The 18,257-nt window shown below is 49.6% G+C and overlaps 1 protein-coding gene across 1 annotated transcript in view; it reads left to right on the forward strand.

Moving 5' to 3' along the window:
- Positions 1–18,257, forward strand: part of TRIM28 (tripartite motif containing 28) — a 678,597-nt gene that overhangs the window by 139,230 nt on the left and 521,110 nt on the right. Inside the window, exon 8 of the mRNA XM_078654815.1 lies at positions 9,913–10,027. Coding sequence (XP_078510941.1) covers positions 9,913–10,027 — 115 coding nt within the window. The remainder of the gene's footprint in view (positions 1–9,912; positions 10,028–18,257) is intronic.

The following is an 18,257-nucleotide window of genomic DNA, read 5'->3' on the forward strand; positions in this document are numbered from 1 at the left end:
ATCAAGTGGCCAATAGGCGCAACAACAATGAAAATCAGTGAGACTCGGTTTAAACTGGGTCAGCTGATTTTCATTCAGTAGGGTATTCTCGTTTATAGTCGGTTTTAACCGAATTCCGGGCAGCCTACTCATAGGCTTTAGGATCGCTAGGACTGGACTACTGAACCTTTAGATTACAAGCAGGAGGCCTAGGGACGTCGTGTGCAGAGTGGGAACTCTCACGCGTAAGGCGGGAAAAAGTCTATGGAGGCTAGTAAAAGCAAAGTTAGTGTTTTCGGGCGAACCCGACTAGGTAGGTCAAAAACGAAAGTGGATCTAGACACTTAGAGAGTTGGTCTACGCTGGAGCACCGGAGTACTCGGTTTACCTAGCCCAGGGGCTGCGGCTGCATAGGGTTCAAATGTCGTCGGGTTTCTTCGTTGATGAACCAGGAGCCTGAAGGAAGAAGTTGCTGGCAGGCGACCAGTGAAGAAGTTCGTGGTGATCCAAGCCTGGATCGATGAAGGAGACCTGTAAGCAGAGGGGACCAAGTTCTGAATCACTAGCCAGTGATTTAGGTGGGCACCAGAGACGGCAGCGTACGAAGTCACCTTAACCAGGTGAGTGGGCGCTGCTGGGCTCTGCAGTCTCTCGGACCAGGAGGCGTTGTCGGCGACCAGGATGGAGGTGCGAGCTGTCCCACGAAGATATCTGCTGTCGACGTCGCTGGACCCAGGATTGGGGCAGCAAGTCTTGGCAAATGCAAGCCCACGCGGGGGACTTAAAATGGCGTCTGGAGTGGACCAGGAGGGTCCAGGGTGCTCCTCTGTTGGAGGGGAGCAAGGGCCAGTCTGGAGCAACCAGACCAGCGGTATTGGTCGTCGAAGTTCGTCATCAGGGGGCCACTAGCCAACGGGCAAGTGACCTGGACAACGCGGTGAGCAGCAAAGAGCAGAAGGGCCCCACGCAGATCTCGTGGATGCAAGGGGACTGAACTTCGGTGCTGGAGCTGCTCAGGGTTGGGGCTTCTCTTACCCCAAAGCACTCGGTCGAGGGTCACTCTGGAGTCGTGCTGGGCAAGCGTCGTGCAGTCTTGAAGATGGCCGGTCCCTCGAGGTCTCGTCACACCCACGGGTCTCAGCTGGGCTGAAGATGCAGGTAGAGGTCAGAGGTGCCAGGGAAGCCGGTTCTCGTTGAGCTGGGCAGTCTTGATCCGGAGGAGAGACTTACAGCAGACCGCGATGCTTGGATGGTGCCTGCTGCTGCAGGGGGACTACTCCTTAGTCACAAGGGAGAAATCTTGAGAAGAGTCTTGAGTTCCTTTCGTGGAAAGTTGGTTCAGGATTCAAAGATCTAATTTGGAAGGGGGCCTGCTCCTACCTTTATCCTGCAAAAGGGGGCTGGCACGCGACTAAGTCCTGCCCTATGGGTGGGACTAGGAAGGGGGGTGGTTACACCCCTCTCCTATGCCGGGCTTTCCCCAGCTCAGGGGCTGGTGTGCCCCTGGAACTGGTTCAAGCCGGCATATGCACAGTGAGCACCGGGGTGCCACTTGCAGTCACCTTCCTCTAAAGCCCTGCCTACCTAGGATACACAAAATCCTGTCTGGGACGGTGCTGGCACCGCCCCTGGCAGGAAACCCTTTGTCCTTGCCTCCCGCGCTGGGAGGACTCCCAGCAGCAGGAGGGCAGACTTGTGTCTCGGTGGCAGCATCCATCTTGTGGAGCTGAGGCTATGTCTGACTTTAACCGGGGTTACAGGTTACCAACATGTCGTGTCCCTCTAGAAGGGTGGAATGCTAACCCCGTCGCCAGAATTGGCGAGGGGTTAGTATTCCAATTCGTATGACACCTTACTCGACATGTTTTGATAATGTTATACCAAAGTTAGCATATGACCGCGAGGTACATAATGCACTTAAGAGTATATGGTATAGCGTTATCATGGAACAGCTATTAGGACTTGGTTCCGCAAGCTGCAAACGGGCTCTGCTCATGCCAGAGCACCATTTCACATTATTCCACGCACTCTGCCTTCAGGATTGTTAAGGCCTGCCATAGGAGTGACTGATAGGAATATATGTGTCCATTTTAGGTTTAGATATAGGAATACTATATCTAAAGCAAAGGGTGATTACACCACCTTGCCCCAGCTGTCAAGCAGCCAGTTGTGTCTGGTTTAGTTAGTCAACTCAGGGGTGGCATAATACATGCTGCAGCCCCTGGGAGACTTCTGGGTACACCTCTGCCCTGGTTACAGGGACACAAGAGAGGGCCCAGTGCCAATTCAGTACCTGGGTACAATTTGGAGTAGAGAGAACAGCTAGGCTGTGGGTCTGATTAGCAGGCCCACAGCCAGGGAAAGTCGTAAACCAGTGAAGCAAAAATCTGGGTGATCATAGGATTGCAGACCCTACTCTCCTACACCCTCCCTTAGTTCTGTCTTAAAGACCTGGTCTTCCAGTGTCCTTGGGCGAAGACGCCATGTCGGGATCGCAGACCCTGTCCGCTGCCACCTGATGGACATTAATAGCGGGTTGTGATCCGATATAGTACGTGTAAGGTATTCAGAGTGAGCCACCATACGGGCAATCGAGTGAGAGCAGAGGATGGCATTTCTTCTGACATGGAGCTCATCTATAGATGAAAAGAAAGAGTAATCTCTGTCTTGAGGATGCTGCTCACGCCAGATATCCAGTAACTCCCATCTTTCTTGCCAGTCAGCCCTATCTTTGGCCAGTTTCCGAACCTGCACAGCTGCCAAAGGGGGATGGGACCTGTCTAGGTCTGTCTGTCATAGCGTTAAAGTCCCCACCCACTATCGCAGGCCCTGCCAGGTAGACTGCCAGCATGCCCGATATGCGGTCCAAGAAGCGAGTTTGGTCCACATTCGGAGCATATACACTGCACAGCACAACGTCCCTACCATAGAGTCTCCCCTCTACTGCTGCGTATCTGCCCTCCGGATCCAACACCTGTCTAGTTGCCTGGAAAGGGACTCCCGCCCTCACCCATATGAGCACTCCCCTGGCAAAAGCAGAGTATGCTGTGCTGAACACCTGTCCCCTCCACCTACGCTGCAGCGCTTGTCCCTCTGCCTTGGTAAGATGCGTTTCCTGTATCAAGGCTATGTGGATCCCCCTTCTCACCAGATAGGCATGAACCTTGTGGCGCTTAGTCATTGAGTTCAGACCCCTTACGTTCCATGTGACGCATCTTAGGTCAGGTAACGCCCCCATTGCATATGCTGCTCAACTTCATCGCACTCATATTGCTTCTGCCCACACCATCAGCTTGTCCCCAAATATCAACACCCCGTGTAACACCCTCAACCCTCCCCCCCCTCCCCCCCCCCCCCGAAAAGTTTTCGAGCTGGGACCCTGTGCGCCCTCTCAAGTGTTAAGAAGGGGGAGAGGCCCTCTGGCGCAACCACAGTTTTGAACCAGCCTCCAAGTAACCAATCATGTCCGACTCTTCCGTATTTTCCGGCAGACCTACTGCACGTACATTATTGCGCCGGTTCCTACTTTCGGAATCTTCGGCCCACTTTTCTAACATCTCCAAGCGATTCAGCGCATCTCCCAGCTTAACTTCCATAGCCGTCTGTGCTGGAGTCATTGTTTGGATGGCTAGTTCGTTTTCTTTCACCCTATCGACTAGCTTCGAGTGGTCTGCATGCAGGAGCCCCAACCCAGTGGCAACCTGCGCAATATCTTGTTGTAGGGCGTCCTTCGTTGAGGCTATGGCTTCCAGTATTTTATCTAGATGTTGTCGCAATCCTATTTCTGACATCGCCCCCTCCTTATCCCCACCTGCACCACAATTGTCATCTTGTCCCATAGTCTCTTCTTTCCTATTTTTGGGTTTCATCTTTTGCGGCTGGTCTCTCGTCTGCACAGTGTAACCTAACCCGCCCTTGCAGGGGCACCTTGCGCTTCTTCCCACAACCTACTTCTGTGGGAGGTATGGAGCTGATTTGGCGTAAGCAGCGCGGACTCGCTGCTTTCAGGGCCCTCTCCACTCTAGATCCAGCATTCACGAGGGCAGTTACCGGGCTGCACCTCACATCACCAACAACGTCTTAGCGCCAGCCCCCCGAATGTCGCTTCCTGGCACAGTCCACTGATCAGGGCTCCCTTGTTCCGCTTGCTCCGCTCTTGTAGCGGACGGGTCCCAGTGCATTCTCATAGTCCTCGTTAGTAGCCTTGTTCCCCCAGGAGTAGTACACCCTGTGCAGTCCTCAGCCTCGCACTCCCCCGATAGCACGACCTTCTGGGGCCTGCGTGAACGCTCTCGCTGCACCCTGCGCCCTAATCAGTAGCTTCAGTGGACCTCTTTTTTGTTCCAACAGGGTGTCCTGGGTCTGGATTGTGAGTCTGCAGTGCTTTATGCTTCGCCCGTTCTTGGTCTACTATCACCTCCCAGGTTCTCCTTGCCTGCGCCCCTGTCCCTGCTCATGCGGCACTGTGAACCCGCTCCCCGCTCCACCTCCGCAGTGCTGAGAGCAGGTCCCCACCACCACACTTACTGGGCACAGCGACTGGGCGCGATCAATCTCCTCCGCCGGCAGGTGGTCCGCTATCGCTTGTCCTGCTCTCCGATTTCCTCCAGGTGGTCCGGAACCCTGTTCGCTTCTCTGTTAGGCCCCTGGTTGGCAGCCCCTCCGCTCACGCCCTTCGGGGCGATTCCGCTACACAGCACTACTCTTTCGCAGGCGGGCATAGGATTTCCACCACAGTGTGTGCTCTCCGTCGTACTAGTAGCCGTGAGTAGTCCCTTTCAGCCACAGCAACCAGCTCTGCTCAGGTATTCATTGCTGTCCTCCAGCCGCCATTTTGCGGTCTCGCTTTGTCCTGCAGTTCCTGCAAGTTTTCGGTATCCAGATGCTCCTCACACTTGCGGGGCTTGTAATTCCCCAGGAGTGTTGGTCCGTTCTCCTCGATGACTCTGCAGAGTGAAGGTGTGCATTTCATTTGGCACAAAACGGGCTCACCGGCCCAGCCCTTCGCTATTCGCCGCCGACCGCCGCCATTTTAGCTCCCCCTCGCCAGCCGCTTCGGTAGTCAGATCCGTGCCTGGAGTGCTCAGAAAGCACCGGAGGTTGCCGTTGTGAACGGGAGCCCTTGCTCAACCGTTCCGACACCCGATTTTATCTTGTTACCGGCAATCAGGAGACTTTAACAGGATGTTTTAGTGGGATCGGGCGCGGAGCTACCAGCTCACGCTGCCTCACCCATCGGCGCTCAAGCCATGCCCCCACATTCTCCACTTTTATCATCACATTCACCTCAACATGATGCTGATGAATATAGTCTGGGTGGAGGGGATGATATAGATGAGCCTTTCCCATACCATGTGGATGACGTTATATGGGACTTACCAAACCCACAAAATGCGCCTGATATTCCTGACCCGCAGTTATACCCTTCAAAACCTTCCCCCACAGAGGATAACATTGGTTTTGGTCATTTGTTAAACAGAGCTGCTGCTTACCACAAAGTCACTATGCATTCTGATGAGGCTGAGGAGGATTTTCTCTTGATACCTTTGAACAGTCTCAACGATCTGTTCAAATTCTTCCCATGATTAAAGGGGTCATCAAACATGCTCCAGAGGTATTTAAAGACCCGGTACGCACCAGAATTGAAAAAACATATAGGCCTGCACCCACAGACCCAGTCTACATTAAAGGACACCTACCATTAGATTCTTTAATTGTGTCCAATGCTAGGAAAAGGGCAAATTCTCAAACTTCTTGCGAAGCACCCCCGTCTGACAAAGAATCCAAAGTAATTGACGCGTCAGGTAAAATAGTAGCTGCAGAAGCCACTAACATATGGCGTATAGCTAATGCACAAGCCCTCCTCTCTCGTTACGATAGGGCTCATTATGATCAATTAGAAAAACTACTTGAACACCTACCAGATCAGTATAAAGCTCAGGCAACTGACCTCATACAGGAAGGCGAGTTAATTTCATATGTCTCTATAAAATGTGCACTAGATGCGGCAGACACGCATTTCCGGGTTTAAACATGAAGTGCAAACTACCATTTTAAACCAACCATTTAATCAGAGCCAATTATTTGGCCCATAAGTTGACACTGCACTCGAAAAGATAAAGAAAGATACGGACACCGCCAAGTCTATGGGGGCTTTACAGTACACACCAGCTAGAGGTTCCTTTCGTCGCTCCTTCTACAGAGGAGGCTCCAAACAAACTGGAGCAGACACTACAACATCTTTCAAATTTCACACACAAGCATCCTCTAACAAGGGATATTTTAGAGGAGGATACAGAGGCAATAATAACAAAGGAAGTGGTCGCGGTAACAACAACAATCGATCCTCTTCCGCCACAAAACAGTGACTTCCCTCTGCTCTCCCAACAGCATTCCACTCCTGTAGGGGGCAGATTAACACAGTTCCTGCTTGTCTGGAACTCCATTACAACAGACAAGTGGGTTTGACAGATTATCCAACATGGCTACTGCCTAGAACTTACAGCAACCCCTCCACACATACCTCCCAGGCAGCGTCCAATGTCGACAGACCACCTGACTCTGCTTCAGCAAGAAGTTCTGTCACTTTTACAAAAGGATGCCATTCCATTAGTTCCTTTAGAACAGGGGTTTACTCGCTGTATTTTCTAATTCCCAAAAAGGACGGGACACTAAGACCAATTCTCGACCTCAGGCCCCTCAATCAGTACATACAATCAGATCATTTTCATATGATCACTCTGCAACAAGTGCTCCCACTACTGCAACACGGCGATTTCCTTTCAACACTAGACCTAAAGGACGCCTACTTTCACATTCCTATACACCCTGCTCACAGGAAGTACCTAAAGGTTTGTAATACAAGGACAACACTATCAGTTCAAAGTCCTTCCATTTGGGGTAGCAACAGCACCACGCGTGTTAATAAAGTGCTTCGCAGTAGTAGCAGCACATCTCAGAAGGCAGCAGATACATGTCTTCCCTTATCTGGACGATTGGCTCATAAAAGCCAAGTCATTCAATCAATGTGTCCAACATACACATCAAACAATTCAAACGTTGCACAACTTGGAGTTCACGATCAACTACACCAAGTATCACCTGCAGCTTTCTCATGTACACCAGTATTTAGGGGCTACAATAGACACATCTACAGCTCTAGCGTATCCCCCAGTCCAGCAAAGATACAGAGCATTCAAGCCTTAGCCACAGTCTTCCAACAACAACAATCTCTGCATGCCAGAGTGTTCATGAGACTAATAGGCATGATGGCATCTTGCATCTTCATAGTACCACACGCAAGATTGCAAATGCACCCGGTACAAGAGTGCCTAGCACAACAGGGGAACCAGGCTCAAGGTCAACTAACAGACCTGGTGTTGGTGGACATCCGCACGCATCGCTCTCTGCAATGGTGGAACAACAAAAACTTGACAAAGGGGCGGCCGTTCCTCGAACCTGTTCCACAGTTAGTGCTCACAACAGACACATTTCTCACCGGATGGGGAGCCCATCTCTTACATCATACAACTCAAGGTCAAAGGAACAATCAACATAAACTGTTCCATATCAACCATCTAGAGCTGCTAGCCATATTCTTAGCACTCAAGACTTTTCAACTACAAATACAAAACAAAGCTGTCTTAATCCGGACGGACAATATGACAGCCATGTACTATATACAAAAACAGGGGGGGACACACTCTGCAACTGTCCCAGCTCGCACAGAACATTTGGAGATGGGCCATTCCTCAAAATATACATTTGCTGGCAGAACACCTTCCAGGAGTTCACAATCAGATAGCAGATCTGTTAAGTCGACAGTCACAACAGATTCACGTATGGGAACTACATCCACAAGTTCTTCAGCCATTCTTCCAGAGGTGGGGTCATCCACACATAGATCTGTTTGCCACCCACGAAAATGCAAAATGCCCAACCGTCGCCGCCAGGTTTCCACACCCATTGTCCAAGGGCAATGCGATATGGATGAACTGGTCAGGCAGATTTGCATACGCTTTTCCGCCTCTCCCACTGATTCCATTAGTAGTGCGCAAGCTCAGACAACACTCTCAAACTGATCCTGGTAGCTCCCACATGGGCATGCCAACGGTGGTTCACCACACTACTGGATCTCTCTCTGGTTCCACATCAAAAGTTACAGCTCACGCCCTCCCTGTTAACACAGAACCATGGAGAAATCAGACACCCAGACCCAAAACAATTGAATTTAGCCATCTGGCTCCTGAAGTCTTAGAGTTTGGTTATCTAAACCTACCACCAGACTGCATGAATATCTTTAAAGAGGCTAGGAAACCCACTACCAGAGCGTGTTATGCCGCTAAATGGATAATATTTGCAATATATTGCAGAAACAATCAAATTGATCCCCTGGATGCTTCCATCCAGAATATCATTTGTTACCTTTTACATCTACAAAGGTCTAAGTTAGCATATTCTTCCATACGTCTGCACCTTGCAGCAATTGCAGCGTATTTACAAAACAGACAACATCTGTCTCTCTTCAGAGTGCCTGCAATCAAAGCATTCATGGAAGGATTAAAAAGAATAATCCCACCCAGGTTGCCACCTTCTCCTGTGTGGAACCTGAACATTGTCCTTACAAGACTCATGGGACCCCCTTCGAGCCTCTACATAAATGTGAACTGCAATTCCTAACATGGCAAACAGCTTTCCTTGTTGCTATTACCTCTCTTAGAAGATTAAGTGAGATACAAGCTTTTACTATACAAGAACCATTTTTTCAAATACATCCTCACAAAGTGGTTCTTAGATCTAATCCAAAATTTCTTCCAAAGGTCATCACTCCTTTTCACTTAAATCAATTCGTAGAGTTACCTGTGTTTTTCCAAAACCCAGACTCTGTAGCGGAAAGAGCTTTACACACTCTAGATGTTAAAAGAGCTCTCCTATACTATATAGATAGAACTAAATATTTTAGAAAAACAAAACAACTGTTTGTATCTTTCTCTCCTCCACACAAATGCAATCCCATCTCTAAAGGTGGGATCGCAAGGTGGATTGTAAAGTGTATACAAATATGCTATTTAAAGGCTAAACATACATTAACAGTTTCTCCTAGAGCGCACTCCACTCGCAAGCTAGGAGCCTCTATGGCTTTCTTAGGAAACATACCCCTAGAGGACATATGCAAGGCAGCAACATGGTCTACACCCCACACCTTCACTAAACACTATTGTGTTGATGTGCAAGCCAAGCAGCAAGCTGCAGTAGGCCAGGCTGTCCTTAAAACTCTTTCAAACCACTGCAATGGATACAAGTGACCACCGCTAGGGGAGACACTGCTGTACAATCAATGCTAAGTGTACAATCTGCAGCTCATATGCCTCGAACGGAAAATGCTACTTACCAGTATGCATCTGTTCTTGGCATGTAGAGCTGCAGAGTTGTACACGTCCTCCCGCCTCCCCGGGACTTGTATCCGTTCCAGTTTCATCTTACTTAGATGCATACGCATGGACATCCTTTTTTCTTTACTTATACTAACTCCATCATTTCCCATCATGGCGAAAAACAATCTAAGGATGGAGCCGATGCCCATGCGCAGTATTGTCCAAGGGAGGAGTTGCCTATCTCGTGACTACAAAGACTTCTTTCAAGACTACAACAACCTGCAATCATCCAAGCCCAACACCAGTTGGCGATCTAATGCTACGTGTACAACTCTGCAGCTCTACATGCCAAGAACAGATGCATACTGGTAAGTAACATTTTCCTTCCTTCTTACTGCATATGTGAGTTTGTTTGCCCTTTTCTTTTGTGATTTTTTTTTTGTACATTTCCATTTACCTGTCTTTCCTGATATGAATGATTTACTCTTGTGCAAGTAGTTTATAAAGTGAAACATGCTTAGTAATTCTTGGGCCTTTGTATTTATGTCCCGTTTCATAGATCTACTTTCAGCTACACCGTGCTTTGAAGATGATTGTGGACCCAGTTGAGCCTTTAGGAGATATAAAGTTTCAGTGGGATTCCGATATATGGACAAAACATGCAGAGGGATTTGGTGAGGGCAAAGGCTTTTTGTCAAAACTATTATGTTTTTAGGTGGTATTTATAGGAAGCTGGCTCTTTGTGACATACCAATAATTGGTTATATCAAGTGCTGTATTGTGGTAGTGTGATTGAGCAGCCGTAGGCCTAACACAGAGGATTGTGAGACATTTGTTTTACACATAGTGATTAATAAATGACACACAATTCAAAAAGGAGAGCCATATCAATTTTTAGAAAAATAAGCTTCTTTCTAGGTTTATTTTAATACCAAGATCTACGTTCAAAGGTGAGTACGTTTCTCATAAGAAATACTTTTCATTTTAAACAGTGGACACTTAGTGACATTTTCAGTTCAGATAATGCTAACCTATGGGAGTAAAACAACAAAGCAAATATGAAGGTAAGTACATGACTTACAAATCTAGTCTTCTGATGGATACATCTGCCAGTGGATTCCTCACCTTGTGAATATCCCCTGCGTCAGCAACGTTCGGAAAATTCTTTTGTAGCACGCCGGCGTGGACGACGTCATAGGAGCACGGCCTCGCGTGCGACTCCGACTGACGTCACTGACTCCTTATTAGACCTACGTCGGCGTGATGACATCAGTTCCCTTTTTTTCGCGTGATTGACGCTAACAGTTTTGGGGAATCTCTTTAGCTATTGGTAACTTTGTTACTGTTTTCTATGTCTTTTTGCTTGTTTGTCTCGTCGAAGATGTCGACTAAGAAGACCGGGTTCAAGCCTTGTGGGGAGTGCGGCAAAATGATGTCGATAACGGACCCACACGAAGAATGTATTTGGTGCCTTAGTTCGGATCATGACGTCAAAGGCTGTTCTTCAGGCAAGAAAATGAACCCGAAGGCTCTTCGAGAGAGGGAAGCTAAACTTCTGGTGGCGATGTTAAAAGAAAAAAAGGAGAAGAGGACTTCGAGATCGCGCTCAAAAAAGGCGAGGTCAAGGTCAAGATCCTGCGCGGAGTCGCCTTCGAGGTCGTCTTCTGATCATGCTTCGAAGTCAAGGAAGAAGCATAAAAAGCGAAGACATGGTTCTCGACATCACTCCGGTAGGGATTCGGTCTCGAGACCGAAGAGGAGATATGGAAAGAATTTAGTGTCTCCATCTCCTGAGTTGGATCCAGTAGGTGAGGCTTCACCTTTAGAGTCACCGGTTCATTCTCCGGTTTCGAATCCATCTTCGGCGCCGTCTCCGGCCCGAGAGGAAGAAGAGGCGCCAATGCCTGAGGGTTCGAAGACTCCGACCCATCCACCTGTAGAGGAAGAGGTGAATCCGGAGCCTCAAAGGGATCGGCCTGGGGGTCCTTAGCCAACCTTCCCAGCTCCAGGTCAGGACCCTAATTCGTTTTTAAATGCGATGTATGGAGTCTATTCTAGAGCCATGTACCCCTCTGGTGCGCCTTCGGGTCCCATGGGTCCTCTAGCTTATATTTTTGGAGTTCCTCACTCCTATGCTCCGGCTCCCTTTATGCCTTTCATGCCGGCGCCGACTCCGGCTTGGCATTTCCCGGCGCCAACGACGTTGTCGACGCCGAAGCCTTCGACGCTGATGCCATCGTTGCCGGCTCCGATTCGACCTAGAGAGCAGAGACCTGTGCCTCCGGATTCGATCCAGACGCTGGCACCGGCTCCGTTGGAGTCGTTCACGGATCCGACGGCGTGGCACTTGAAGGAGAGGTCCAGAAGGGATGCTCAGCGTCTTATAGAGGAGCAAACATATAGAGAGGAGGCTGAGGCCGAAGTGGAAGAAGGAGAGCTTCAGGAGGACTGTTTTGATGATTTGAAGGAAGCCAGTGGTTTGGAGCTTTCCCCTGAATGGGAACGGTCATCTGTGTCTGATGCCCCTTCAAAGGACGTTACGCCTTACCACATGGTTATTAAGAAGGCTGCAGGTCTTCTAAACTTGACCTTGCCTACAGTTGAGTATAAGTCAAATCTCTGAGGTCCTCCATCCTCAAAGTTCAATTGTGGAACCATTACTTCCTTTTAATGAAGCTCTAACTGAGTCTATAAATGAAGTGTGGAACAAGCCTCTAACCGCTCCTGCAGTGGCAAAAGGTGTTGCGAGGAGGTATAGAGTTGCACCTGGGGATCCTGAATTTTTAACATCTCACCCTTTGCCTGAAAGTCTGGTTGTTCAGGCAGCTTGCTCGAAAAAGGCTGTTGGTGCATTCCCTCAAGTGCCTGGGGATAAGGAGTCCAAGAAACAGGATCAGACTGCCAAGAAAGTCTTCTCCTCCGCAAGTATTGCCTTAAAATCGACAAATGCCACTTGCCTTTTGGGGAGATATATACATGCTCTGATGGACTCAGTGCAACAGTTAGCTTCTAAAATTCCTGAGGACAGCAGGAAGGATTTTAATGTAGTGTTGGCCGATACCCAGGCAGCTGCACGTCAAGTGATTCAGAGAGAGCTTGACACTGCTGGTTCAGTTGCTCGCATCATGGGAACTTCTGTTGCCTCTAGAAGGGCTGCCTGGCTGAAGTAGTCTGACTTTTCTGCTGATGTTCAGGCAGCGTTGTTGGATTTGCCTTTTGATGGTTTTGGACTTTTTGGTAAAAAAGCTGATGCAGCTCTGGAAAGGTTTAAGGACAGTAAGGCTACTGCCAGATCTTTGGGGCTGGAGACCAGAGGTTCAACAGCTAAAAGGTACAGAGGATTTGGACGTTCTTCCTTTCGTCCCTATCGTCAATCCCAACAGCAGCAGCAAAATATGCTGTACAAGTCGTAGAGAGGCAGGCAAAGAGCTAGTCCTAGAGGTCGTCAGGCCGCCTCCTCCTCCTCCTCCTCCTCCACCTCTTCCTCTTCCCAACCCCCTGCCACCACAGCAAAGCAGCCCTAGATCCGCCATTCCGGATCATGTGGGCCCAGTGGGGGGCCGGCTTACCCATTTTCTACGAGATTGGGAATTGATTACATCGGATCTTTGGATTCTCAATCTCGTGGAGAATGGGTATGCTCTTCCCTTTCGGGAGTTTCCCCCCAATCACCCTCCTTGCCAAGGTTTTTGTGCGGAGGACCACCTGCTGCTCTTGCAGGAAGAAGTCCTGGCTCTGTTTAGAAAGGGTGCGATAGAGGTGGTTCCAGAGCAGGTGAGGGGTCAGGGGTGCTACTCCCGATATTTCCTGATCCCCAAAAAGGATGGCAGACTTCGTCCAATCCTGGATCTCAGGATCTTGAACCTTTACCTGAAGCAGGAGAAGTTCAAGATGCTCACCCTTGCGCAGGTTCTTCAAGCGCTGTTGGAAGAAGACTGGATGGTGTCGATCGACTTGCAGGATGCGCATTTCCACATCCCCATTCTGGAGTCGCACAGGAAGTATCTCCATTTTACGGTGGGATCGCAGCACTACCAGTTTGCGGTCCTTCCGTTTGGTCTTACTACTGCGCCTCGAGTCTTCACCAAGGTGATGGCAGTGGTGGCTGCACATCTCAGAAGGCATTGAATTAAGGGTTACGGTGTTTTTATTTCACAGAGTAACCAAGCAAACCGATAAATGGTTCAAACAATTTGTAAAGGTTGACATGGAGAGGGGGTAGGAAGTGAAGTGAGGGATTTTGTGTGAAAAAAGTGACAAAATACATAAATAATCAATTGCACATCATTGATCAAAGATTCTTTTTTTTATATATATATATATACTGGTCTCCTGAATTCGGAGCCACATTCAAACGGAATGATTCACAATCAAAAATCAAAAAAAGAGAAACAATATCTCCTATCTATGGCTGTACAAATCCTGTGTAACCATAGGAGTACGTATCAGGGAAAACGTCTACGTTTCGACCCTATGCGGTAGGGTAAATGGCCCTTACAAGGCGGGTCTTCATCAGGACATGGGGGCAGAGGGCAGACCTCCTAGGGTGAAAAGAGAATGAAAAACTACTTAATAGGGTAGTGGTTACCCAATTGCCTCTGCGTGTGTGGTCCGCGGGGCAGTGCATTAAAAACAACAAACTTAAAAAGGACTATCATGATCACAAGTGCTGTTAACTTAAGAGTGGAGGGGCGATGCAGTAGCATTTCATTTGGGTCGTTACCGCAAACATGCCCTACTAGAAAAGATCGATCAGAGCAATGCATGCCGACACAGGGGAGAGAGATTGTAGAAAGTACCTTCGGTCCCATTCAAATCGTCGGGAAAATGTCAACAGATCTAATCTGGATCAAATGAGAGAACATAGCCTCGTCAGTTGGAATAGGTTCCATACAAGATGGTAGCGTCCTAGCGCGTTATTAGGTATCTAACTACAAAGGCGGGGGGTTTTACCTTGTCAAACACAGCGCTGGCGTGGTCTCGAGGCAGTCAATGCAAAGCGGCTCGCGTAACCAGGAAGTGGCAATAGGGGGGCGTGATTACGTTTATAACGTCGGGTGCCAACACAGTGGACGGACTCTGAACTAAGCGGTTGCTATGCGATGAGACGCTTTAAAGACATGTGATCTTAAGGGACTATGTCGCTCCAACGTTCCACAGATTCAGGAATCTAACATAATGTCACACAGTAGAAGGACTCTAAACTAAGCGAATGCTTATACGATGAGAGACACTTTAAAAACATGTGCATATTAAGGGACTATGTTGTTCCAAAATCACACGGGGTCAGACGTTTGACATATTGTTACGATTGGGTGCATGTACCTGCCCGCAGGGCGGTAAAATGCACATTACACAAATGAACCATAATTATGATACAATCAGGACATAGTGTACGCATATAGGACTATTAGCACTTGGCGAACAATGTATGGGTGCATGTACCTACCGTGCAAGGTGGTAAAATGCACCTACGTTTGGATTGTTAAACTGTTCACAATGGAAGGTAAAGAGCATTGTTCAAGAAGTATTCACAAGGTACCTATAGGGTCGCTAGTTGAGCAAAGCTACTATCGGATTCGTTCAAACCATTCCGTACTGAATCAAAAGTTTGCATCCATTTTAGTTCTCTCACATTTAGGATAGGGGCAATGTTGCCTCCCCTAGGGCCTAATTTCACATGTTCCAAAATAATCCATCTCAGGCTCTCTGGTAGGTGGTTATTTTTAAGACAATGTTCCACAAGGGGTGCACCCTCCACCATGCATCTTATTCTGCTACAGTGTTGTAGGAAGCGCGTTTTCATGCGCTGTTGTGTTTGGCCGACGTATATTAGATCACACGGACAGATAATGCAGTGTTCGAGGCATGTGGGCTGCTAAATTCATATCTGTTGCATTAGATCGCCGCCTAGTGTTGGGTCCGGATGATCGCACATTGTTGTCCTGGAAGAGTTTTCGAAGTATCCTGAGATAGGTGGCTCCTCCCCTGGACTACAGTGCGCATGGGCATCGGCTCCATCCCCAGATTGTTTTTTTCCGCCATTGGGTTCGGATGCGGTCTCGACGTCTCTCTGTCGGAACCGGGAAAACTAGCTTTTTTACGGCCAAAAGGCCTTAGTTTCATTACGTCGGTATTGTTTGCGTACGGTCTCGAGTTCTTCCGTCTCTTTGAGTCGGAATCTGCCGAGTCGTATCACTCTTCGGACATCGAGGCTTTCTCATCGCAACACGACCAGAACTTTTCAGCATGGAGCGGAGCCCGTTTAAATACTGTCCCGTCTGTGGGTCCAAATACCCACATATCGACGTGCACCCGGTCTGTAACAAATGCCTTTCGCCAGACCTTAACGAGGACAGCTGCAAGGCCTGCTCCGGATTCAGGTCAAAGAAGACGCTCAAGCTTCGGCGCGCGGTTCGCCTCGAGGCCAGACAAGCGGCCCCGGCTCCAGAGAACATCTTCGGCGAACAGGAAGAAGAGGGCCTAAGCCATCATCTTGAAATCTCGCCGCCCGCGACGGAGGTCGAGGCGGATCCGGAAGACGACGACTGAGTCGTGGATCAAGGCCTTGAATACGTCGACGAGGTAGGAGACGTCGAAGAAGTTTATGGGGCCGCGGAAGATAGCTCAGGGGATGAGCTATGCCCCGGAGGTTTCGCGGATCAGGCTCGGGTCACGGGATCGCCACTCTGCCTTACCCAAGACCCCGTACCGCAAGCCACGGCCCCGCCTTCAGGCCCGGCCACGGACATACTTGCTACGCAGCCCGTATCGAAACCGAAACCGAAACAAACGGTATCGACTACACCTAAAATGGCCGACACGAAAACGAAACTAACGGATTCGAGTGCATCTAAGATGGCGGCCGTTCCACCGAAAACACCAAAGCCTGCTACCTCATCGACTCCGTCGGGCTCCGGTCCACAGAAGTCGAAGAAGACTGTCGATTCGACAGTGCCGAAGTCGTCAACGGAGGAGGCATCCTCTAAGAAGGTCGTCCGGCACGGGTCGACCGGGACGACGCCGTCAAAGTCCGCCAAAGCCAGCGACAAGACTCCGGTGCCGACTGGGACGTCGTTAGTCGGACGCGTGGTTGACACGGAGCCTGTGCGATCCCACGGATCAAAGAGCGGAAGCTCAACACATCGGTCCAAGGACTCGGTGTCTACGGCTGCAGCATCGACGTCTAAGACTCCGAAGGGCCCACAAGACGTCGGTTCCAAAGGCAAGGTGAAGGCCTCCTCGTCGGCGCCAAGTGACGCCGTGAGTGAAGCATCCCTCATCGCCGCTTCACTCCAGAGAATTCGGGATAAGGCCTCTACGACGTCGGCTCCGGCGCCGTCGCAACAGAAGCCGATGGACATGCCGGCGAAGCCTGCTAGCAAACTTCTCTTCCTTCTGCCGCCAAAGGAGGCACCAAAGGCCTTTGCGCCAATTACGGCGCCAAAGACATCGGACTCGTCCACGTCTGCTGGAGTATCGGGTCGACAACTCGACTCAGGAGACGATTCGGAGCGTTTTATCGACGCAGACACGGGCAAGTTGACCCTTTACAAGAGGAAGATCACTTCCCACTCAGTGGACTCTTATGTTATCCCACTGAAGAAGAAGAGGCTTGCACAGGACGCTCCAGTCCTGATTGAACCTATCCAGCCTCCTCCTAGAAGGAGTCCGACACCTTCCCCCGAACACTCTGAGGGAGAGGACTATGGACAAGATGACCAGTACACTTTCCCCATCAATGACCCCGATGCACAGCAGGATTCCTATGACGACATAGGCGACCAAGGGATACAGATTGTGGGGCAGGACCCACAGCCTTTCAGTGCACGTGCATCCCCAACAGAAGACTCTGCAGGTTTTCATGCACTCATTGAACGGGCAGCTGCTAATCATGATGTGGACATGCATGCTGACCCAGTGGAGGAAGATTTTCTGTCTGACACTTTTTCAGTCTCCGAAAAGACAGTAAAGACACTGCCTATGCTCAAAGGTGTCCTTAAGCATGCTGCGGACATCTTTAAAGAGCCTACCAGGGCGAGGGTGGTCAATCCACGCATCGAAAAGAAATACAGACCAGCACCTGCAGACCCTGCATACATTCGGGGACAGTTGCCACTAGACTCTCTTGTGGTCGCGAATGCCCGCAAACGGGCAAACTCCCAGACGACGGGTGAAGCTCCTCCCCCAGACAAGGAGTCTAAAGTGCTTGAGGCAGGGGGCAAAAGGGTAGCTGCGCAGGCCGCAAATTTCTGGCGTATTGCGAATACACAAGCACTGTTGGCACGTTATGATAGGGCGCATTACGACACCCTAGAGCAAGTTTTAGAACACCTGCCTTCGCAGTTTCAAGAGGCTACCAAACTGCTTATAGAGGAGGGCAAACTCATCTCCAACGCAGCCATAAAGTGTGCACTTGATGCCGCTGACACAGCAGCTAGGGCTATTAACACTAGCGTCATGCTGAGACGACAAGCGTGGCTACGCATATCAGGGTTTAAACCGGACATTCAAACGACCATACTCAATCAACCCGTCAATCCTGATAGACTGTTTGGTCCTGATGTTGACACCACCCTCAAAGATTAAGAAAGACAACGAAACAGCTAAGTCTATGGGGGCCCTTCAATCACAACAATTCCGGGGCAACACTTTTCGTCGCTCAGGTGCACGTGGAGTCACCAGAGGACAGATGGGTCAACAATCACAGTTCACTAGAGGTGGAGCACAGTCCTCCTACCCAAAGCAGAATAAAGGGGGTTATCGAGGAAACAGCACCAGAGGACGTGGCAGAGGAAACAACAACTCCCGTTCCTCTGCCCCAAACAAACAGTGACTCTCTGTCACTGCCCCCCGACCATTTAACACCTGTCGGGGGGAGACTACAGCAGTTCCTGCCGCTCT

Source organism: Lissotriton helveticus, chromosome 7 (assembly GCF_964261635.1).
Source record: "Lissotriton helveticus chromosome 7, aLisHel1.1, whole genome shotgun sequence".
Lineage (NCBI taxonomy): Eukaryota > Metazoa > Chordata > Amphibia > Caudata > Salamandridae > Lissotriton > Lissotriton helveticus.